At 40.2% G+C, this 23,777-nt stretch overlaps 1 protein-coding gene across 2 annotated transcripts; it reads right to left on the bottom strand.

The window, feature by feature from the left end:
- Positions 1-695: 695 nt before the first annotated feature.
- On the bottom strand, positions 696-23,505 carry C4H6orf163 (chromosome 4 C6orf163 homolog). Of its 2 annotated transcripts, XM_050788066.1 has the most exons (6): positions 21,587-23,505; positions 20,950-21,120; positions 17,256-17,350; positions 15,657-15,764; positions 9,084-9,286; positions 696-1,191 (listed from the first exon to the last, which is right to left on the bottom strand). In XM_050788066.1, the coding sequence occupies exons 2-6, from the start codon at positions 21,095-21,097 to the stop codon at positions 756-758; spliced, it is 990 nt and encodes a 329-aa protein (XP_050644023.1). In that variant the 5' UTR covers positions 21,098-21,120; positions 21,587-23,505; the 3' UTR covers positions 696-755. The 2 variants fall into 2 exon arrangements, with proteins under 2 accessions (XP_050644023.1, XP_050644024.1); XM_050788067.1 differs by lacking the exons at positions 15,657-15,764; positions 21,587-23,505 and having other exon boundaries at positions 20,950-21,572.
- Positions 23,506-23,777: the final 272 nt, after the last annotated feature.

Raw genomic sequence — 23,777 nt, 5'->3', positions numbered from 1 at the left:
ATGGCAGGATCCAGTTAGATCATGCCTTCCGACATCTCCTCATTACAAGATCCAATCAGATCATGCCTTATTACCCTATGCTTATAAAACCTGACCCAGCCCCCTGCTCAGGGAGACACTGCTTTGGGGACTATCCCTGGTGTTCTCCTTACTCCTTATAAATAATAAAATCCCCTTGCTAAATCTTCCTTGGTTGTGGTCATTGGGTTGACACCCACCAAGTGACCAAACCTGCCTGTTGTGTGGGCAATAAGTCCTTCCTGAATTACTCTATATGGGAGTCCCAGCATTTAAATTTTATCCTACCGTATGTGAGAGAAATTGCTTTTTTAAATTCACAATGCTACTGCATTCACCAAATGATAATCTCTCTACTGGAACTTAGCACACCTGCCCAAAACAGGAAAAACCTAAGGACACTTCCTTTACTTGTTTTCTATGGCAATAAATACTGAAATAATTAATTATATGTCTGATGTAGAAATGAATAAAGACAGATACAGAAGCGTGTTTAGGCTTCATCCAAGAAACCTTTCCCCTCTTAATCAGTTTGCTCCCTCTCACAGTTTTTTCTTCTCAGACTTGGCTCACTATAATCTGGAATGTACTTTTTAATATTTTGGTTTTCCATGAAAAATCTTACAGCCCAATAGTACCCTGCACAAGGCTGGGAAATCAATAAATGGTTTTTGTAATGAGTTAATTTATTTAGTCTAGAATGATGTCTTTTGTAGTGAAATTTCAGTTGAAGACTTCTAATCAAGAGTTGTTTTGTTCTCCTCAATAACAAGATTAGAAGGTGTTTTCTTTCTTTCTGGCAGAATAAAATCTGCATGTCCTGGTGAAAGCTTAGGAAAGGTATAATTGATGTATTTTTGAAATGCCATCCTGGTTTCCTGTAATTCCTCCTCTAGGAAATCTTTCCAATTTGTCATGATTCCCAGTTGTTTTGCTATAGACAGCAGCTCCCCCTGGGTGTTGGCCAGTGTATCCATCACATTGCCAAGAGTGGCCTGATGTGTTTTCTCTGCTTCTTGAAGCACTTCCTGTACCTCTTCTTGCTTCTGCCTCTGAGCTATGCCATAGAGGACGTTCATTTCATGTTCTTTTTCCCTCATCAGTCGGGCCACACTGGTCTTCTCATCCTTAGTAACTGTGATACCAGTATTCACAATTTCCTCCGTGGCTTTGCTACAAAGGATAATATGGATTTATAAGTTAGATGGATTGGCCACTAAAAACAAAATAATTTCATCTTTAAACACAGATGACTGAGTAATTGTTGAGATGAGCCACCAGCCTGAGACAGGCTGATACAGATGAGCTTTTGGATTGCATTAGCTGTTAACAAACAAAACATGTTTTCAGAGCAGGGACGCTTCCTATGTACTTACCTGCTGTGGGTTAGGGTGAGGCCACTAATCTAACATCTAATGGCAACTTTAGAAACCTGAGACCACCTTTTTCAGGAAAATATACATGCATTGTGCTTAAAAATGAGGAGATAGGGTCAGAGTTCCAAACTCTGTAGAGAAAGTATTTCTTTATATTAATCCAGCTGCTGACCTTTAGCCAGAGATGAAAAAACTTTATACTCACAGGATAGATTTAGCTTTAATCTTGATTTTTATCTGAGCAATACTCTATGACAGTCACCTCAAACTTTTTGGTCTCGGGAACTCTTTACACTCTCAAAATTATTGAGGAAACCAAAGAGCTTTCATTTATACGAGTTATAGGTACTGACATTAACAGTTATATAAACTAAAAGGGAGACATTTTAAAAATATTAAAAATCTCTTACGAAAAACATTTTCCAAAACGATGAAATATTTCATGAGAAGAATGGTATAATTTAACTTTTTTTTTTTTTGAGACAGTGTCTTGCTCTGTCACCCAGGCTAGAGCACAATGGCCTGACCCTGGCTTACTGCAACCTCCAGTTCCCAGGTTCAAGTGATTCACACGCCTCAGCCTCCAGAGTAGCTGGGATTACAGGTGTGCATCACTACACCCAGCTAATTTTTATATTTTTAGTAGAGATGGGATTTCACCATGTTGGCCAGGCTGGTCTTGAACTCCTGACCTCAAGTGATCCACCCGCCTTGGCCTCCCGAAGTGCTGGGATTACAGGTATGAGCCACTGCACCCAGCCTAATTTTAATTTTTTTTTTGCAAAACTCTTTAATCTCCAGCTTAGTAAAAGCTGAATTTTCATACTGTTTCAATTTATTGTGATATCACATATCACAAAACCCTGGAGAACACTATTTTATATTCATAGGAGACTAAGAGTGAAAAAGGCAAATAAAGTCTTAGTGTTATTAAGAAAATAGTTTTAATCTCATGGACTGCCTCCGTAAAGAGTCTCAGGGACCTTGAAGGGTCTCTGGACCACACATTCAGAAGCACTGCTAAATGATTAATAGACTTCTGGCTATAATGTAGGGAATTATATATAATTTATAGCAGCCAACCATGTTGACCTCTTACCATGTCCAAGCAGGTTAATGAGCATTCTATGCATACATTAATTCAATGAATCCTCAAAAACAATTCTGTAGTGTGGTTCCATTACTATGCTCTTTTTATGAAGAAGACATTGAGCTCAGGGAGTTAAGTAATTTGTCTAAGTTTGCTTAATAAGTAAAAGAGGCAAAATCTGCAACACAACTCAGGCAGTCTGAGTCCAGGACAAAAGCTCTTAGCCACTGTGATACATTTCCGGTGGATTTCTGCAGTTAACACAGTTTGAGCAGAACCTCAAAGATTTGAGGTTTTAAGATCTCAAATGTATGATTGTTAATAAAAATCCTCCCCCTCTGCCTCCCAGTCTAATACAGCCTTTCCAAGATTTACCACTGGCCCAATCTCCTAAATTCCATCCTCCAAGATGCAATTCTCTCATCTTCTCTGAGTCTTTCCACTTGACTTTCAAACCTGACAGACTTCCCTAGTCTTGAAGTAAATCACATGTTTCTTTAGCCTCTGTAGCCACTAAACTATTTCTCTTCTTCCTTTTCCCACCAACTATTTCCAATATTAATAACAAGGGTAATGATTTTTGAGTGCTTACTGTATTGCAGGAACTGTGGTAAGCATTTTACATGCATGATATCTCATTTAATTTTCACAATAACCCATTGAAGCTGATATTTTATTTATTTATTTAGAGATGAATCTTGCTCTGTCGTCCAGGCTGGAGTGCAGTGGCACCATCTTGGCTCACTGCAACCTCCGCCTCCCAGGTTCAAGTGATCCTTCTACCTCAGTCACCCACGTATCTGGGATTACAAGTGTGCACCACCACACATGGCTAACTTTGTATTTTTAGTAGAGACACGGTTTCACTATGTTGGCCAGGCAGGTCTTGAACTCCTAACCTTAAGTGATCCACCCTCCTCGGTCTCCCAAAATGCTGGGATTACAGGTGTGAGCCACCGTGCCCGGCCTATTTTTATTTATAACCTGTGACTATTCCCTTGTAACAGGTGGGAAATGGAGGCTTAGAGAAGAGTGAGTTGTTCAGTGTCACACAACTGAGCAAGCTGGAGAGTTCCTGCCCTTAATCATTACCTGCTTCAAGCTCGAGTGGGCACTATAAATTTTTTGTCAGGAGGGCAGCACAATGAAAATAACATTTTAGACTTGTTATTCAGGTAACAGTGGGTGAACTGAATCTTAGTGGGGTGAGCTAGAGAGACCAATTGTATCATTTCATAATATTCTTGAGGTGCAACGATGAGGGTCTGAACTAATGACAAAAGAGAGGGTTGGGAAGAGGAAGAGAAAGGGTTAAGCCTAGGAAATATTAAAAAGTCATAGCTGCCAGAATCTGTGACTGCAAAGATACAGGGGATGTGGGAAAAAGAGGAATTGAAACCAACTTGCTAATTTTCAACCTGGGTCACAGGGGAATGGAGGTTCCATTAATAGAAGTGATGCTGTGTATAGAGTGGGCAGTGTGCATCGACACACATTCTTAGGATTTAGTCTGATGTCTGATAACATCCTCAGGCTGTCGATGAGATTGTCAGGGTGATGACCAGGGACCAATCTCCAAAGAGGAAGCTGTGCTCCCTGTGTCCTCTGACACAAGCAGGCATGAGTTTCCTGCCAAGTGGGGCTGACTCTCCTTTCACTCAAATGGGAGGTTTCATTTATGGGCTAACTGGAAGGTTCTACCAGAATTGAGCTCAGGTAAAACTGATCCAGTAACGTATATCTCGGATGACTCCAGCTCCCAACCTCAATGACAGTCCCTTTCAGACTCCCTGATATCAAAATATCTTACTGCTATACAGAATCTGGTACTTAAAAAATCTTTCCAACTTTTCTTTCTTCTTTTTTTTTTGGTTTTAAACAGGGTCCCACTCTGTTGCCCAGGCTGGAGTGCAGTGGTATCATCTTGACTCACTGCAAACTCTGCCTCCTGGGCTCAAGCAATCCTCCCACCTCAGCCTCTGGAGTAGCTGAGACTACAGGCATGTGCCACCATGCCTAGCTAATTTTTGTATTTCTTGTAGAGACAGGGTTTTGCCATGTTGGCCAGGCTCGACTCAAGTGATCCTCCTACCTCAGCCTCCCAAAGTGCGGGGATTACAAGCACAAGCCGCCGCGCCCAGACCCAACTTTTCCCAGCCTGCCTTAGTGCTTGAATATTTGATCCTTTGGTTTAAGGTCTGAGTGACTCTGAATTTCATTCTGATGAGTTCCCTGAAGTTGTGGAATTAAAGCCAGGAGTGGTGTGGGGTGCAGTGCATCGAGGGTGTGACCCGGAATGCCCATTTATCTTTGTATCTCCCCTGCCTAGTGTGGTGCCCGTTGTGGATACAACAGGCAATCAATAAATGTATGAATGAATAAATGGGTAATACAGATGAAGTTCTCTCTAAATCATGTTGTGCTGAATAACACTAAATTTTAAAGCAGATATGTTGGAACATTACAAAAGCTTAAAAGAATTCATGAGGCTGGGCGTGGTGGCTCATGCCTGTAATCCCAGCACTTTGGGAGGCAGAAGCAAGTGGATCACCTGAAGTCAGGAGTTCGAGACCAGCTTGGCCAACATGGAGAAGCCCCATCTCTACTAAAAATACAAAAATTAGCTGGGCATGGTGGTGAGTACCTGTAATCCCAGCTACTTGGGAGGCTGAGGCAGGAAAATTGCTTGAACCTGGAAGGCGGAGGTTGCAGAGAGCAGAGATCGCATCACTGCACTTCAGCCTAGGCAACAAAGCAAGACTCTCTCTCAAAAAAAAAAAAAAAAAAATTCATGCTTAAAAAGGATTCTTAATATAAGCAAAATATTTGCCATAGGAAAATAGCCAATTCTTGGGATATGTGTAAAATGTTTTTCAATGTACATAAATTAGTCTACCTGTATTTTTTTTTTTTTAACTGAAAGAGGGCCTAGAAAGCTTATCATATGAGAAAGAACTGTGAAAGAACTAGGTATTAGTACATTTTGGTTTTTCCTTCCCTTCTTCAAATTAAATCTTGGACATATTCTCTCTCCTCAAACATTTGAAGAATCACCATGCACAGAGAAGGAGCAGGGCCAGAAGCCAAGGGTAAAGGTGAGGCCCAGAGTTTCTGGATCCACATAAGGAAGAACATGACAAGTAGAGGTGTTCAGCATGTGGACCAACCACCTCAACCAGCAACATAAGGAGGCTCACCAATGACTGGCTGGCAGAAGGAATGGCATGTCCAGCTCCATAACCCCCCCAATGCCCATTCCGACGTGAAGTGAATGTCTATGCTTTCTGTAAGCAGTGAGGTTCTTCTGCCCTCTCTATCTTTATGAGGCTGTACACTTGTAATTTTGAAATACACACCGTATTTCAGGGTGGCACTGGCCAGAAAAGTAACTATTTTCAAAATAGTTGTAGTGTGTGTCCAAATTTACAGGATTCAGTCTGATATTTTATAAAACAGACTCTTGGAGAATGAAAACAAGTTACTAAATAAAATCATCATCTGATATGTAATAACTCAATCTTAACTGATAGGGGAAAAATAAACCATGGAAAATCCATACTAGCAATTGATCCTTTGCCTGGTTAGTCTGTAAATAAGCTATTAATCTACTTTTCATTAGAACTATAGGACTGTTAGCACTATTTCAATCAGGTACGAGCATTGTGTTTACCGGTAACCTATATTCTGATTTTCTACCTGGGACATGGGGAACTCCTGGTTCTCTGATCTGGCAGGAGGCTGCAGGCATTTCAGAAGTTAGGTAGGTGAGGGACATCTCCAGATGCTAGCATTCAGCAGTGCATTTCTATCCCCGGGTTATTAACACTCTGGAACCTCCCCTTGGTGCTGCCTCATTATACATCATGCTTTCTCCTTCCATGTCTTTGCTCATTCTGTTCTCATTCTTTTACCTCTCTCACAGGTGGGACCTCCTACCTTCTCTCTAAGGCCCAACCCATGACAAACTTCCTCCAAAAAACCGACCTCACTACATACCCCACCCATACTGCTTGATCTTTCCAGGACTTTGAACTCTTCCAGCACCTATGTGCTATTTGTACCAGCCCATCCAGCCTTGCTTGTTGGGGGCAGCCATGCTCTAGTGATTTTACACAGTGTTGAGAAAGAGCCCTTAATTTGTGCCACATCCACAGAAGGTACTTGAGGAGCTCTGTTGAAGTGAACAAATCCTCTAGAAAACTCACATAGCTTCTCTATCTCTAGAGCAGGTAGCATAATGGAAGGTCATAAGCTTTGACATCATAAAGGCCAGGGTTCAAATCAGGCCCTGTCACCTCTTTCCTCTGTGACCTTTGGCAGTTTACTTAGTTTCCCTTTAAGGCCTTAACCCTCCAGGGTCTTTGCCTGAAGATATGTAGGATGATACAATCTCCTAGAAAGGGATATGCAGATACAAGAAGGAGTATACAAAAGGCCTTGCATGTGCTGGGTATTGAATAAGGGAAGCTGTCAGTAGGAATTGCAGCCATGACCACAAAAAGTCCTGAGTGGTTATTTCATTCATGCCTTGCCTTGGGCTAGAAAACAATTAGAACCTTTACAAACAGAGACTTTTTTTTTTTTTTTTTTTTTTTTTTTTTGAGAGGAAGTCTCACTCTGTCGCCCAGGCTGGAGTGCAGTGGCGAGATCTTGGCTCACTGCAAGCTCCGCCTCCCGAGTTCACACCATTCTCCTGCCTCAGTCTCCCGAGTAGCTGGGACTACAGGTGCCCGCCACCACACCCGGCTAATTTTTTTGTATTTTTAGTAGAGACGGGGTTTCACCTTGTTATCCAGGATGGTCTAGATCTCCTGACCTCGTGATCCACCTGCCTTGGCCTCCCAAAATGCTGGGATTACAGGCCTTAGCCACCGCCCCCAGCCTTTTTTTTTTTTTAACTTTAAGAGAAGGAGTCCAGTGTCTCCTGGGCAACGTGTTTAGAATCTAATCACCTCAATCCACAAAAAAGTTTTCTATATAGTTAACAAATTTCTCATGATATATAAGTGTTCTGAATCCTTAAGTCTTGATGAAAGTTTATAAGATCTGGTGTGCTGAAGAGTGGCTTCGACTAACTGCAAGAAATTTAAACCATTTGTTCAATAAATATTTCAAGAATGCCTACCATGTGCCAGACTTTCTTCCAGGCACTTGGGAAACATCAATAAACAAAATGGGCATTCTAGCTGGATATATTTTAACACTACACATGGCAGTTCCTTAATCCTAGTCTACGGATTCAATAAAAGGCAGACATTGAAAACCTTCCATCAAACCTCACAGAGGAAAGGGCTGGAGGGGGTGCAAAAACAATCTAGCAAGAGAGGGAGGAGACCACAAGTGTGTGTGAGGAGGGGACCTAGAGGGTCCCACGGGTGCCTGCACAGCTCCTGCAGATGCCCGGCAGGAGAAAAAGGAAAAGAGGATCCACCTTCCAGTGCATTGAGCCACAACTCATTCCCTAACCCCCTCCTGGTATCCCCTCTCATCTTCGTCTTCTACCTCCACAATGACCTGTAGTCTATGCAGGAAGAGAGGTACCAGTTAAACTGTCACAGCTGCAGCTCTCATTCTCATTTATCTGTACCTCCTCCAGGATCTTACCTGTGTCCCTGTTCTAAAGAGTTCTAATGAAAAAGATTTTACCCATTAATTATATAGAAATGGATTTGTTTGTTAACTCAAGCAGCAAAGCAAAAGGGACCAGTCACAAAGGCCAAATAGGGAGGTCTCAGTCTCAGCTCTGCTGCTACAAATCAGTGATCATGGGCAGGTAAATGACCTGGTACAAAAAAATCTGGAAATTACATTTTTTCTCTTGCCCCTGACAATCCCTGAACTCCTAACTGCTGTCCTGTTCCAGCAAATAATCATTACATATATAGAAATAGTTACCTTGGTTGTCTTAAAATATATATATATGTGTGATCTGATCTGTGATTACGCACATACATATGGCTGTAAACACATGAAAAGGGCATGGAAGGATATAGACTCTATTGTTTAAAATAACTGTCTCTGGGAGGCAGGGAGGGTGCAGGGGAAGAAATGCATCAGGACTTGCAATTTTGCTCTATATATTTCCATAATGTCAATTTCTTTTGCAACATATATTACTTGTATAATAAGAAAAAGACCAAAAAGTAACACAAACATAATAGTGTATGATCTAGGCTAGAGAATGTGAAGATTGATTTTAATGATGTGTTTATGGGAAACGATTTCTTGATTCCTGTCCTTGGTTTCTTAAAACTGGTGATACAGAATGAAAAATACCATATTTAGAGAGTAGCTATCTTTCAAGCAGGGACAAGAAGAAGATACGATTGAGGAAGAACACATGAGAGCTTTAGAAAACAGCAATTTTCAATCCCTTAAGCTGAGTGGTAGGTTTTTGAGTATTTACGTTATTATTTTTCTTTAAGCCACACACATACTCTACAATATAAATTGCTCCCTATGTTTGGTATTCTCCATAATAAAAATGTAAAAACACAAAAACTGGGCAATATCTACCTATGTACTGTAACCTTATCTGTTTCTCCAGGTTGATTTTGATAAAGGAAGATACTAATTTGCAAATGAGTTCTCTGGAATACCTTTTCTGGGCCTGGATTGCTTTCTGGGCGATGAGTCTTTCTTCAGCCCTGGCTTTCTCCACAGCTTCCACCTTCTCTCTGTGGCATTCCATCATAATCCTTTGGATTCTGTGGACCATGCGCTGTTCTGCAGCCAAGTGCTCTCTCTTCATTTCGTCATCCATGTTTTGATACATCTCTGTCTTAGTTTTAGCTGTCACTTCCTGAAGCAATGGCAAAACTAGGTTTAGCTATTACAGATTTGATGTCTAAAACCACACATTAAGAGGCTATTTAAACCATAGTTTTATCTATCTGCTGGCAAGTGTACCTGTTAACACTGATGATTTAAAAGAAGAGTGTGTATGATATGGAAAACTTTTATTTATATGATGTTAGGTAGAACCAAAAATATACAAACGATGTAATATAAATATCTACATAGATAATATTGAAAGGGAATATGGAAAAAAGAAAATAGTTGGGTTAGAGGGGTAGGGTTAAAGGTCTTTTTTCTTGATTGTTCAAATATTCTAGTATCATAGTATCATTATGCATAATTACATAATGCAATTCTGCTTTAGTAAGCCAGTCCTGGAAAATGGCAGAAATAATTATTATGCCTCCTGAGTGTCTCCTGGGTGGGAGAGAACCTGAGGTTCAGGCAGAAAACAATTGCACGGTATTACAGTCACAGGAATCTGCCCACCTGTCCCCACCATTGTTTCAGCATTCCAACTTATTAGTGTTGAGGGGCCCTTTCTCCTTTGCGGAAGGGACAGGAATAAGTGCTCCATTGTTCCAGGAAGGAGGACCTGAGGAGGGCCTTCAACCAAATAAGTAGACGAAGCACTAGTCAAACCAAGACCTGTGGAAAACAGACCCACAAATTGCGCTCAGGGAAAACCCTGTCACCATTTTGGAAATGCCTACTAATACCACAGTGTGCCTGGCACTCCGAGGCCCAGATGCTACATACACAAGAAGGTGGGGATCTTGGTCCTCAGGGGATTCACTGTCTAGTGGAGGAGGCCAACAACCTAATTGTGCAATACATGTTACAGAAATATAACAATACGTAGAAATATAACATTATAAAGAGGAGGAGCAAATCATTCTGTCCACGTATTTTAAAATTTTCACTTAAAGGTAATTTTTTTTTTTTTTTTTTTTTTTGAGACAGGTTCTCATTCTGTTGCCCAGGCTGGGGTGCAATGGCACAATCACGGCTCACTTCAGCCTCGACCTCCCAGGCTCAGGCAATCCTCCCACCTCAGCCTCCCATGTAGCTGAGACTATAGACACTTGCCACCATGCCTGGCTAATTTTTCTATTTTTTGTAGAAATAGGGTTTCACCATGTTGCCCAGGCTTGTCTTGAATTTCTGGGCTCAAGTGATCTGCCCATCTTGACCTCCCAAACTGCTGGAATTACAGGCATGAGCCACTGTGCCTGGCCCAAAGGTAAATGTTTATCTCTATTTGGGAAGACATCAAAAGAACATAGAGAAATTAAGTTATTTCACATAGCACATCAATGGAAGAACTAGGGATAGAAGCCAGGGTTGCTGACTGCCAGTTTCTCACTTCATTCCTGGCTGCGATGCTGGAGTCTTTCAAGAGATTCATCAATTGTACAGTCTTGTAAGACATAGTACAGTGGGTTTTCTTTGGTTTTCAATAGCTGCAGAATCCCTTCTTTAAATGAAATCTTACCCAGAATAGAAAGGAATAAAACCAGTAAGAGTTCTCCTGGCTGAAGATTGCTCAACTCCCTTTAGCACCATTTCTACGGGAGCCCCTGAGAGAGCCAGCTGTTTACAGTGTCCAGAGAGATTCCTCAGCTGAAGCTGAGAGAAAGTCAAGAGAACTCTAAATTATAATGGAAACTGAAATTGCTTCAGCTTCTCAGAAGATTATTTCAACAATTAAAATATTTGTTAAGACAGACCTTTCAGCTTTTTCAAGAGAAAAAGTTCTCAATTTCTCACTTTGGCTACTTCAAGGGTGAAAAGTTAAAAAATGAAACAGACACCAGAAATCAACTTTAAGAATCTCTCCAAAGTGGCCTCAGTTGATATATTTAGAAAATCATTTTAGGAAAACATTGGCCATTTAGAAATGCTAGCTGGGTTTCCTACAGAAGGCTTTGTCTCTTAAATTACTAAAATTTTTTTGGACAAAATATTTTGAATGGAAATGTTTCTAAATGTCTTTAACACCATAAAAAGAACATTATGAAACAATCTAACACTTTCTTGATGATCCAGGCTTGGTAGACAAAGATGAATGGTTGTACTGGGCCAAAAACTTCATGTGGCATTTAATAATTGTTGAAGTTCATAGAGCCACTTGTTATCTGTCATAAACGATCTCAGATTGCTTTGCTTTTTGAAATTTCATCTTTGTTCCTTGTAGGTATCAAATCAAATTTTTCTTTTCTTCAAAGAACAGGAAGATTACTTGCCATCAGGCTGAGGATGCTGCTGTAGCTGCTATCAGTGAGCCCCTTTTTGTTATTTTTACTTTCCAGTATTTAATCTATTTCCAATTTGAAAAATCAAGCAACCCTCCTGGGTGTGGTGGCTCATGCCTATAATCCCAGCACTTTGGGAGGTTGAGGAGGGCAGATCATTTGAGGCCAGGAGTTCAAGACCAGTCTGGCTGCCAGGCCAACATGGCAAAACCCTGTCTCTATTAAAAATACAAACTTAGCTGGGTGAGGAGATGCACACTTGTAATCCCAGCTACTCGGGAGGCTGAGGCAGGAGAATCACTTGAACTCAGGAGGCAGAGGTTGCAGTGAGCCGAGATCGCACCACTGCACTCCTGCTTGGGCTATAGAGAGACTCCATTTCAAAAGAAAAGAAAACAAAAGAAAAATCAAGCATCTAAGTCTGTTGGGTTTAGGTTGTCAAATAAGCATAATGACATCTGAGTGGGGGTGAAGAGGTTCTGCTATGTGTAATAAGCCTGAGTTACTCTCTCGTAGTCAGAGGCCTTTAATTCCTTAGGGACATATTTTAACTTACTTCTGGGTTTTCAAGTACATTCTCAGTAATTCAGACTGCTGGGTGATGGTTGAGCTTAAGACAGGTGAAGTACTACCATAATATATTCCTATATGAATCATTAATTTTTTTCAGAATGAAATGTATTTAATAGAACTCTTGCAAACATCTGTTGAAGAAGGAAAAAAAGTCAGTGTCAATAGGGTGGTGTGAGACTGTTGTATGCCTGAAATTTTTTGGCACAAAGTGATAGTGTTTTTGTTTTTTTAATTTTCAATTTTTGTGGATGCATGAGGTATTTTGGTATAGGCATACAATGTGTAATAATCACACAAGGTTAAATGGAATATCCCTCACCTCAAGCATTTATCCTTTCTTTGTGTTACAAACAATCCAATTATACTCTTTCAGTCATTTTTAAACATACAATAAATTATTGAATCATAGAATTTAAAAATGACATTCCAGCCCTTTACTTTGGCTGGGTTCTGAAGCAGGTATTCAGATAATTAGAAATTATCTGATTCCTAATTACTAACTAGGAATTCAGATAATTGAACTCAGTCCCTCTTTTATGTAATGATTTAATAAAACGAAAATTCATTTACTGTCTCACATAGCATGTGGAATATATATTTAAAGCTCCAAAAATAATTAAGTAACCTGCTGTTCGTCGGTGTTCTTATTCAATGTAAGGAGGCCTTACATTGCTTTTACTTTTAATGAAATGCTTTTACTGAAATGCATCTTGAGTGAGTCACCCCACATTTTGAGATATTGTAAGAAACAGATTCATGGACTCCATCGTGTTAACTGTACAGATGTTTGACAGGCATTTTTACACAATGTCCCCCTCAGGAGATACTGCTCTGAGGCTTCATAGCAAGGAATATCTGAGCCTCTCAGGTGCCTAATTTGTCTGTACCTTATGGGCATGGTGAGTCACAGCATTTCCCTCTTTGCATTGGCTGGCAGAAAGCTCAAGGTCCAATCAGTGATAACTGCACAGGACATCATGGCATATATACATTTTTAAGTTTTAAATTTACCTATGACTTTATTATATTTTCTACTCTAGTTTTTCATTTATTTTTCCTTTAGCTTTCATCTTCTCATTTACTTTTTGATATTATTGTCTTTCAATAATTTAAACACCTTTTCAAAAGATTACCTATCCATCAAATAAGATCTAGAAATTTTATCTAACAGCATGCATTTGAAACACACCAAACTCCTTTTTTTTTCACACTTTAAAAACTTTATTTATATAAAAAACTCATTTGTTTTTAAAAGCATTAACAAGACAGAAAGAAAAGAGAAAAGGTATGAAGCAGAACACAGGCCCCTTAGCTGTGTTCGGTGGGAAGGTGGGATTTTTGGTTCTCTGGAATTGAATGTTTAGTGTTTTTATAAACGAAAGAGAAAAAAAAAAGTTAAAGGTCCCCAAAAGCCCATGGCTGTTCTATTACCCACACCCTACGGAGAAAAAAGAGCACCAGGAAAAGAGCAGAAGAGGACAAAAGAACTCAAGAGTGGAGCCAGGTCTGGATGGGGCAATTTCCCCTGTGCAGGAAATACACCAAACTCTTTAGAGCAATCCCTGGTGGTCTCGACACATCAGAATTTAATATTTTGTTCTAGAGGAACTTGGTTTTCTGCTATATATTGGTAATCTCAAACTTTAATATGTGTGAGAATCACTTGGGCTGCTGATGGAGTCGGTAGGTCAGAATGAGGCCCAGGAATCTGTATGTCAGGCCCCCACGTGAATAGATTCTGATGCAGATGGTTCACAGACAAGCCCTGAGAAGCAGTACTGATGTCTGTGTCTTAGTATCCTGCAGATATAACAGGGTGAAATAACCCCACACACTACTCTAGACTAATCATTCCTTCATAAATAAAAAATACCTGAAATGGTGGTATAAATGTAAATTCCCAACCCCTGGACAATTATTTCAGGAAGGTCAATCCCCCTTTAACTATCTACCTTTAACTTTTCTTAGGGCTTCTTTCTACTGAAGCACTAAGTGCATCAACTCCACTCAAAGGCTATGTGGGGTACAATAACATTATTTAAAGAAAGACTTGCATGTGAACCTTGAAACAGGCATCACATCTTCCTCATGTCTTTACAACCTAATGCCAGGAAGGACATTCAAAATGTGTATCAACCAGCACAGTAGGGCCCACCTATCTGAATGGCCTCTGGCTGCAGCATTATAGCAGGGAACTAGAGCCCCTTGCCAAGCCATGAGTTATCTTTTTTTTTTTTTTTTTTTTTTTTTCTTTTTGGAGTTATCCTTTTAAATTGCTGGATTGGGAGAGGTCCAGGAGTCTGCTGGGGAAGCAACCAGGGTGACCAAGGTGATAGAGGGCTTAGCGGGTGACTAGTTATCAACTGATAGAGAAGTATTTTAATACTTTAATTGCCAGTATGGCCATACTTGTACATAGCAACTGAAGAGCAGGCCTGCCTAAGACATGCTATAAATGCTCTTCACATTTTAACTGAAATGGGGAATGGGCAGTGGGCCACCACAGCCAACCCCTCAGGCACCATACCAACCCTGGCTGAGGCAGGCCACTGGAGCGAAGCCTTCAGGAGCCCTGGGGAGGAGCTCCCCTTCCTGCCAGCAAGTCCTCTCTGGGTAAAGACAGTTGATTTTTCTCACCTGGTACACATCTAGTATATGGTAGGTGCTCGTTGTTGCAACAATGAATAAATTGGCCTGCAGTCCCTGAACTGCTCATTAGTGTTCTTAAGTTAGGCCAAACCTGGGGCTGGACCTCTGCCACTTTCCTCCAGCTTCTGCCCGTGTATTGTCATACCTGTACCTTATCCTGTCCTGTCCCTCCCTTGACCAAAATGTGAAAATTGATCTGTAACCTTTTCCTTTGAGCAGATTTTGTAATCCAGTTACTGAACTAACAATGAATACTAGGGTCTCCACCTGAAAGTTTGTAAGTTACCTAGAGTCATGTACCTGAACAGGCTACAGGTTAGTATCCTTCATCTGTGATATCCGGCCCTGCATTAAATTCTTGAGGGACAGCTCAGATGTCCCTCTTGGCAGCACAGTAAGTGCAAACTTTAGAAAAAAGGAAGAAATCACAGAAGGAGAACAGCCTGCTTCACTTGTTCAACTATTTGAGCACCTACCAAGTCAGGGAATTATGCTGGGCACCAGGGCTAGTCCAGTGATGAGACAGACACCCCTGCTGAAAGCTGCAGTCATGTGGGGGAGTCAGACATTCAACAACTAACCACACAATCATTTATTTAATTACAATGAAGGCTGCTATGAAAAAGATCAGGGTGTCATGGACAGTGTGTGGGTGGCAAGGCAAGGCTGGTCAGGCAAAGCTTCCCTTGGGAAGTAAGCTATGGGTTCTTCTTCACCCATTCATCACTGCTCTAGAGAGCTCAGCATCTCTTCTGAGAACCTCCCAGGGATCCCAGCTAATGGCCATGAAACACCAACCTAGATTTTCTTATTATTTTTTTCTCATTCCCTTGCCAACTTTTTTTTTCTTTTTACTAATATAATTACTTTTAAAAGACAACAAGCCACTATAAAAACCTGTAAATCTTTTTGATGTTCCTCTTTCAAAATCTGAATTTCAATTTTGTGTCTGTCATTTGCTTCTTCAAGTGCTTTCTCCACTGCTTGTTTTTGACGTTCATTAGCCTTTGAAAGAAAGAGTCCATTTATCTATTAATGTAGCAGAATAAGCACAGGGCAACTTGGCTTATTCGGGATGTTAGTAAATCAGGTTTTCAAATTTACTGAAAATTAGCAACCACCATGGAGTCCCTAATTTCTTGCCCCATTCCCATCTCAAACCTCCCATATCAAACTGTCTGCCTTAGCCAGAGATGCTCTAACGCATCCCAATCCAGGGCTAGCCTTGCCGTTTCTGGAATCGCTAAAGGCAAGGCAGCTTTACTATACGTAGGCTGCTGGGTTGCCTTTTCTCTTTGGCACTTTATTTCTTGCTTGATTGACTCTCAAAGTAACATATGTGCATTGTGGAAAATCTGGAAAACACAGTGAAGTGAAAAGATGTACAAAGCTAGAAGGAGCCGAGTAAAGAGGCAGAGTACCATCCAGGTTCCCCGCATTAGGTCCTCAGAGAGAACTTCAACTCTATTTGAAACGAATACACAGAACACTAGACCAACTTACATTCAAATTGTAGACTATTTACAAAAGCATCACCTTGTATAATTGATGTATAATTGATGGTTCACAATCAGTTTGAATTTTACCACTAATAAAAATAGATGACTACAAAGATTTTGAGATAAATCAAAATCTGGGGTATACAGAACTGGAGTATTCATACAGAACTGGAGTATTATGTATGTTCAAAACATTTTCATAACAAGCTTTTGCTGGCATTAATACTGAACAATGCTAATACTATTTGCTATAATGTCTATTTTATAAAGAAACTGAGAAACATTGTTCTAAGCACAGTGGCTTGTTCTGCTCTCAAGGAGCTGTAATTCTCTTTAGGAAGTTATTGATGTCATTCTATGATTGGAAGAAGTGGGGCTACAGGATTGAGGCTTTGCTTCAGTTTGATGCCTTGGATCCCAATGTCAGCCCTGATATTTAAATTGCCCTTATAGCGCTCAGCAGTCGTATGGACAAGGTATTAAGGATTTTGGAGAGAGGGGAGGAAAAGGGGAGTAGGCCATAGAGAAGCATTTGAAGAAACAGGAGTGTTACATGCTCCACAAATGGATAGTCTATATATTAAATGTTAGGCTATAAGAAACAACTATCAACAAGGAGTCTTCTTAGTTATTTTTTTTTCTTTTTAGTTCTGGTTTCAATCAAATGAAAATAAAGGGAGCAGGAGTCCTCCATACAGAGAGGGCAGCTGAGAAGGAAGGAAGCTCCTGATGATGCCAGCTTCTTACTAAGCATCTACTGTATGCCAGGCATATTATTTCACTGAACCCTCCCAACTATCCCACAGAATGGGTACTATTATTCCTCTTTTACAATGAAGAAACCAAGACTACAGAGGTTGTAGAACTTTCCCACGGTCCCACAGCTAGCCAGGATTCAGTCAGTTCTGACCACTACACTATACAGTTGTTTCAGACAAATCCAAAATGTGAAAGAATTGTAAAGATGGACTTTGGGTTGACATGTAACTTCTTTTACCTGAGCCCATACTTCAGCTTCTGCTTTTGCAATGCGTTCTCTGAGTATATCTTCTTGAAACTTCTCTTCTTTTTTCAGAATATTTGCCCCAATATCTGTGTATGTGAAGAGCAATGGTCACAAACCTCCACCGATTGCTTCCTGGCTTTCCTTTCCACCATTATGTAGTTATTTATGAGGGCTACTTAGGAGATACATCCTTTTAGGAGATGTCAGTATATATATTTCAAAGATACCCATTGAAAGAGTAAGTTTTTCTCTAATTAGGAGGGAATTCACAGCACTGTCAGGCCTGGATAGAGTTGGTCATTCCTCTCATCACAACCAGTCCACAACCAGCAGACAACTGGGGAGGTGAAATAAATGCCCTGAAGAAAGGGACACATTTTGTACACTCAAAGTAGAATGATGAGTGAATATTCAAGAGGTCTTAGCACATTATACAGCTCTCTCTCTCTCCCCCTGTTCCTATTTGGGTGCTAGTGCTAGCATCAGGAGAGGCGAAGTGGAATGCCTTCAACACATTACATGCCTTTCTTTAGTCTGTGGTTCTTTGTGGGTTTAACTGCTTCAGTATGGAGTGAGCTAAGGGGTAGAAGTTTACTATTTTTCAGCCAATGATCTAATTTGATTTCCAGATAATAACGTTCCCATAATAATATCCTCTCTACCCAGACAAGGTAATAAAAGTCTAGAGGAGGTTAGAGGACCACGCAATATCAGATAGCCAGGTCTTTCTCCACTGGTATTTCTTTCTTTTTCTTTTCTTTTCTTTTTTTTTTTTTTTTTTTGAGAGGGAGTCTTGCTTTGTAGCCCAGGCTGCAGTGCAGTGTCCCAATCTCAGCTCACTGCAACCTCCGCCTCCCGATTCAAGTGATTCTCTTGCCTCAGCCTCCTGAGTAGCTGGGATTACAGGCGCCCACCACCATGCCTGACTAATTTTTGTATTTTTAGTAGAAACGGGCTTTCACCATGTTGGTCAGGCTGGTCTCAAACTCCTGACCTCAAGTGATCTGCCCACCTCGGCCTCCCAAAGTGCTAGGATTAGAGGCGTGAGTCACCGTGCCTGCCCTTCCTCTGGGATTTCTATGCTGAAGGTAATAGATTCTTAGAGCTATCTTGATCCACATTCCTCCTTTCCCAGCGGCTGGAGTAAGTCTAGCTGCAGCAGTAAACCATTAAGCCAACTCACTAAAAGGGTAAGCATGGACAGACTGAAAGCCTTGATGCCAGATTTCCCTTGGGTTTCTCTGTTAAAAGAGTCAAGAAATTCCATTTTATGCAATCTATTCTGAGTTAATGTTTCTGTCACTAGCAATTAAAAGTATATGTTTGATGGCAGAGAGTCTCCTACTAGTTCATCAGTGAATCTTAAAAACACAGGGCAGCATATATTACAGTAGAGATGGACACATACTGCAAAAGCCCAACATTGTATAGAAATAATTAGAAAAGATTTTCTAGGACAAAATGTGACTAAGCATGGACCATCAATGTATTGAACTTCATAAAAATATGATACAGGCGTAGGCTACCGCTATCCTCTTTCATGTTTAAATCCCATTGGTTTTATTAGTTGTTTTCAACCCTGATTGTACAACAGGACTCCTGCAAAGCTTTTAGTGCACGTACTGTAAAAGGAAAAAACTATTAATAAACAACTTGGATGAATCTCAAGGGCATTATGCTGAGCGAAGAAAGCCAATCTCAATGGGTTATATAATGTATGATTCTTTAGATAGCATACTCAGTGATAAAATTATAGTGATAGAGAACAGATTAGTGGTTGTCAGGGGTTCAAGTTTGGGGAGAAGAGAATGACAGCTAAGGGGTAACACGAGGGAGTTCCTTTGTGGTGATGGAACAGCTCCATGTTGTGATTGTGGTGACGGTTACATTAACATACACAAGTGATAAATTTCATAAAACTATATGCCTGGGGGAAAAAAGTATACATAAGGTCTGTACCTGAGTTAATAGTATTGTTTCAATGCCAATGTTCCGGCTTTGACAAAGTGCCAGGATTACATAAGATATCAATGGAAGCTGGATGAAGAGTACAAGGGAACTCTGATATATTTTGCAACTTGTGAGTCTTAAACTATCTTGAAATAAAAAAGGTTATTTAAACATGAAGGAAAAAATACACATGCTTAATCCTGACTGTAGAGGTCCTAATTTAGTGGCTCTGTGTTAGATTAGTATTAAATCCAGTGGGTCTGTGTTTGGATATCTGTATTAATGTATTTTTCAAAGTTCTATATAGTGCACTGCCAGGATTGAGAACTACTGTCCTATGAAATACTCACTAGCTCTTCTATGGACATTTCAACATGCTTTTGAACTTATAAAGAACAGAGAATTTCAACTTTTTTTCTTTTTAACTTAAAACAGTTCAGCGACAAATAAAGGTCACTGAATAGAAAAGATTAATTTCTAACAATAGATTTAACTTATCCACTTAAGGTTTGGGTTAGATATTCCATAAGGCACAAGGAAATCAATCATTAAGGTATATCTAAGAATGGAGATATACTGTCCTGGGTATGAAAAGTCACTTTAGAGATTATAATGAATCATTCATACTAAGCATTTACTAAATGCTAAAAAACAATTTTGGTATTGATGTTTTTAGAGGATGATTCCAATTTGATCTCCTCCTACATTTTAGTTTTTTTTTCCAAACACCTCTCCAGCTTCTTATATTTTCAAATATCAGAAGTGAAATGAAATCACCTCAGTTTACCATTTTAAAGGAAGAGAGGATCAGAGGAGTATTTTGAGAGTCCTTAGGAAAATACTTACAAGGCTCAAGGTCAGATTGAAAACTCTTATGAGAATAAAAGAGAGACGGAAACCTATAGCACAATTTGATTTGCTTATGTATTATACATATGTATATACAGTAAAAGTCCTCATGTTATCTATATGTATCTACTTTTATGCCACTAGCTACTATTTAAAGGTTATAGTTTCTTTTACCCATTTATTAGGGTACTTTAAATTTTTTTTTTTTTTTTTTTTTGAGGCAGAGTCTCGCTCTGTCACCCAGGCTGGAGTACAGTGGCGTGATCTCAGCTCACTGCAACCTCCACCTCCTGGGTTCAAGCTATTCTCTCACCTCAGCCTCCCGAGTAGCTGGGATTACAGGCACATGCCACCATGCCTGCCTAAATTCTTTTAGTAGAGACGGGGTTTCGCCATGTTGGCCATGCTGGTCTTGAACTCTTGGCCTCAAGCGATATGCCCACTTTGGCCACCCAAAGTGCTGGGATTACAGGTGTGAGCCACTGTGCCCATCCAATTAGGGTATTATTTAGAGATAATATTTCCTCTCCTACACATACTGAAAGGTGCCCAAGTATGGCCAAGGGCAAAATGAACTCACATTTACTATTATGTGCTAGGATTTATAATAGATACGAATACTTCATTAAAGTCTCATAACAATCTGTAAGATAGGTATTAGTATCTTTATTTCCACATAAGGAAACAGATTGAGAGACTAAATACCCTGCCCAATACACACAACTATAAGTGGAGAAGCTGTATTCCAACCCATATTCTTCTCAAACATCCCTGTACAGACAAGCAACTCTGAAGAGAAAAAAGCTGATAAAAGTCTGTGTACCAGAAAGAATGACACATAACGCTATGAAGTGTTACAACAAAGGAAAACAATAAAGTCACTTACCTAGTATGTCTTTGTGAGTGTAAAAGCGTGTCTTCAGTGGCTTGTATTCATGGATCCGTTTGAAGGTTTTTCCAAAAGGGGCTGGTGGGATTATTTTATTACAAACAGCACAGCAAACAAAGCTGTTGTAATCTGAATTTCTGATCATAGTTAAATTTCAGATGTCTTCTCCTATTTACAGTTAAAATAATCTTAGAATCAGAAAAAGTCGTTTCAAGAAAAGCTGACAGTTTAAGAAAGCTGGAAGAGGTTCAGGGTTTTAGGATGTTAGAGGCTGGTAAGGATTAAATGGTTCACATGATTAGGTAGTGGTTATGTGTCTAACATTAAAGAATGGTACTAAAAGCCCCTGCCATAGAAGGTATGGGCACCAGATTTGGGAAGATTTAAGCAGTTGCTCCTTCCCAAACTCTAGCATTAAGTTGTTAACTTACTTAGCAACTGTTGCTAGGTAAGACAAGCTTTGCTCATAAAAGCAACTTCAAATAATGACAAAAGGGAGCATGATACAGCCATTCATTTTCCTGATACTTTCTATATTAGTTTCCTATTGCTGCTGTCTTACTCTGTTTTCTGTTGCTTATAATAGAATGCCTGAAACTGGATAGCTTATAAAGAAAAGGAAATTATTTCTTACAGTTTATGGAGGCTGAGAAGTCCAAGGTGGAGGAGCTGCATCAGGTAAGAATCGTCTTGATGGTGGGAACTCACTGAAGAGTCCTCAGGTGGTACAGGGTATGACATGGCCAGGGGCTGAGCTCACATGCTAGCTCAGGCCTCTCTTCCTCTTCTTATAAAGCCACCAGTTCTCCTTCCATGATAATCCATTAATCCTTTAACCCATGAATGAATTCACTCACCTCTTAAAGGCCTCACTTCTCAATACTACCACATTGGGGATTAAAGTTCAACATGAGTTTTGCAGGGGACAAATATTCAAACCATAGCACCACTGTGACAAACTAACACGAACTTCATAGCTTAAATGTAACACAAATTTATCCCCTTGCATTTCTGGAGATCAGAAGTCTAAAATGAGTCTTAGGGGCTAAGATCAAGTTGTTAGAAGGGCTGGTTCCTTCTGGAGGCTTCAGAGGAGAATCTGTTTCCTTGCCTTTTCCAGCTTCTAAAGACCATCCATATTCCTTGGGGTCATGGCCTCGCATCACATAGCCTTTCCCCCCAGTGCTTCCATAGTGACATTGTCTCTTCCTCCGATCTTCTGCCCTGCTTTAAAGACTGTGGTGATTATATCAGCCTCATCTAGATAATCCAGGATAATCTCCCCATCTCAAAATCCTAAACTTACCCGTATCTGTAAAGTCCCTTTTGCCATATAAAGTAACATATTTATAGGTTCCAGAGATTAGGATCTGGACATTTTTGCAAGAAAGGAAAGCATTAGTCAGACTACCACACTTTGTTTTAAATTGGTTTTTAAAGAATTAATTTCTTTTAAGGCCAGCAATGGAGGTAGCTTAATTTCTTTAAGGTTTTTAATAAACGTGATTTTTGGTGCCATGGTAATAAAACGGGGAAATATCATGGTATCTTGAAGAAGAAATTACTTTCATTAAGTCAGCATTCAAAATTACTAAGCCTGGTTTTAACAATCACATGGTTAACTAATTTGTTCTTCTAATTTTAGATAAACAGCCATAGAAATTCTGCCTATCACAAAAATCTGTGCAACTGATTACACCAAATAACTGAATTTTTAAAAATTGCCTGACAATGTCATATGCTGCAGCTACTTGGCAGGACTATTTTATAATAAGTGAATGCCATCAGTGAAATTAATTTCAACAATAGGACTCCCATAAGGCCCTGAGCTAAGTGTAGCACAAGTTACTCTATAATTTCTATTGACACATACAGCCTGATAACTGGCTGAGGACCTTAAGTAACTATCAAATTGTGCCAGATCTGACTTCAAGAAAAGGGTTACCTGGGACTTGGAGAGGAATTAAAAACAAAGAGATGAATTAGTACTAAGAATGGGGATTACTGCATCCACACAGTTAATTATCTGGATTGGGAACTGAGGCTACTTGTGCCAATGACTTTCCTATCTGTTACTAGAAATTCTTGCCCAGATGAGAGGATAACTAACTGGCCTTGATTTGCCTGGGACTGTCCCTGTTTTAAACTGAAAGTCCTGAAGAACTTCCTTAGTGTCTGGCAAATTGGAAGAGTTGGGCCCCTATGGAAGATAAGGCTGTAAAACCAATAAGTAATTTCAGTGTTTGCCCTAGGAAATCCTTGAAAACAAATTTATCAACTGGACAGCTTGCTGATCTAGGCAAAGAGCTCTTCCATCAGAAGATTAGATTACTCCCCTGGGCAAAGAGCTCACTTAACATTTATTGAACAATAGCTTACTAATCAAGACTTGCTTCAAGATCTAATCTATTATGTCAGGTGTCTTGCCCATTCTCAACCAGATTCCTGCATTGAAAGACCCTTCTTTAATCACCTGAACTCAGACTTCAAAACACTTTAACATCTTCCCCTGACCATCCCCTTCTTAAATACAGCTAACTTTGTAAAAGTGGTATTTCCGGCCGGGCGCGGTGGCTCAAGCCTGTAATCCCAGCACTTTGGGAGGCCGAGGCGGGCGGATCACGAGGTCAGGAGATCGAGACCATCCTGGCTAACACAATGAAACCCGGTCTCCACTAAAAATACAAAAAAATTAGCCGGGCGTGGTGGCGGCGCCTGTAGTCCCAGCTACTCGGGAGGCTGAGGCAGGAGAATGGCGGGAACCCGGGAGGCGGAGCTTGCAGTGAGCCGAGATTGCGCCACTGCACTGCAGCCTGGGCGACAGA

The sequence above is a fragment of the Macaca thibetana genome, chromosome 4 (genome assembly GCF_024542745.1).
Source record: "Macaca thibetana thibetana isolate TM-01 chromosome 4, ASM2454274v1, whole genome shotgun sequence".
NCBI classification, from domain to species: domain Eukaryota; kingdom Metazoa; phylum Chordata; class Mammalia; order Primates; family Cercopithecidae; genus Macaca; species Macaca thibetana.
Note: the sequence above shows the minus strand (reverse complement) of the source record. Positions and strands in the feature narration are given on the sequence as shown.

Bases quoted from the DNA above. Each gene is read 5' to 3' on its own strand.
- C4H6orf163 (XM_050788066.1), bottom strand. From the start codon at position 21,097: ATGATCAGAAATTCAGATTACAACAGCTTTGTTTGCTGTGCTGTTTGT. The intron at 17,351-20,949 runs GTAAGTGACTTT...TCACATACACAG, and splicing joins CACTCACAAAGACATACTAG to ATATTGGGGCAAATATTCTG. The intron at 9,287-15,656 runs GTTTTTATAGTG...CCATTGCTTCAG, and splicing joins AACATCAAAAAGATTTACAG to GAAGTGACAGCTAAAACTAA.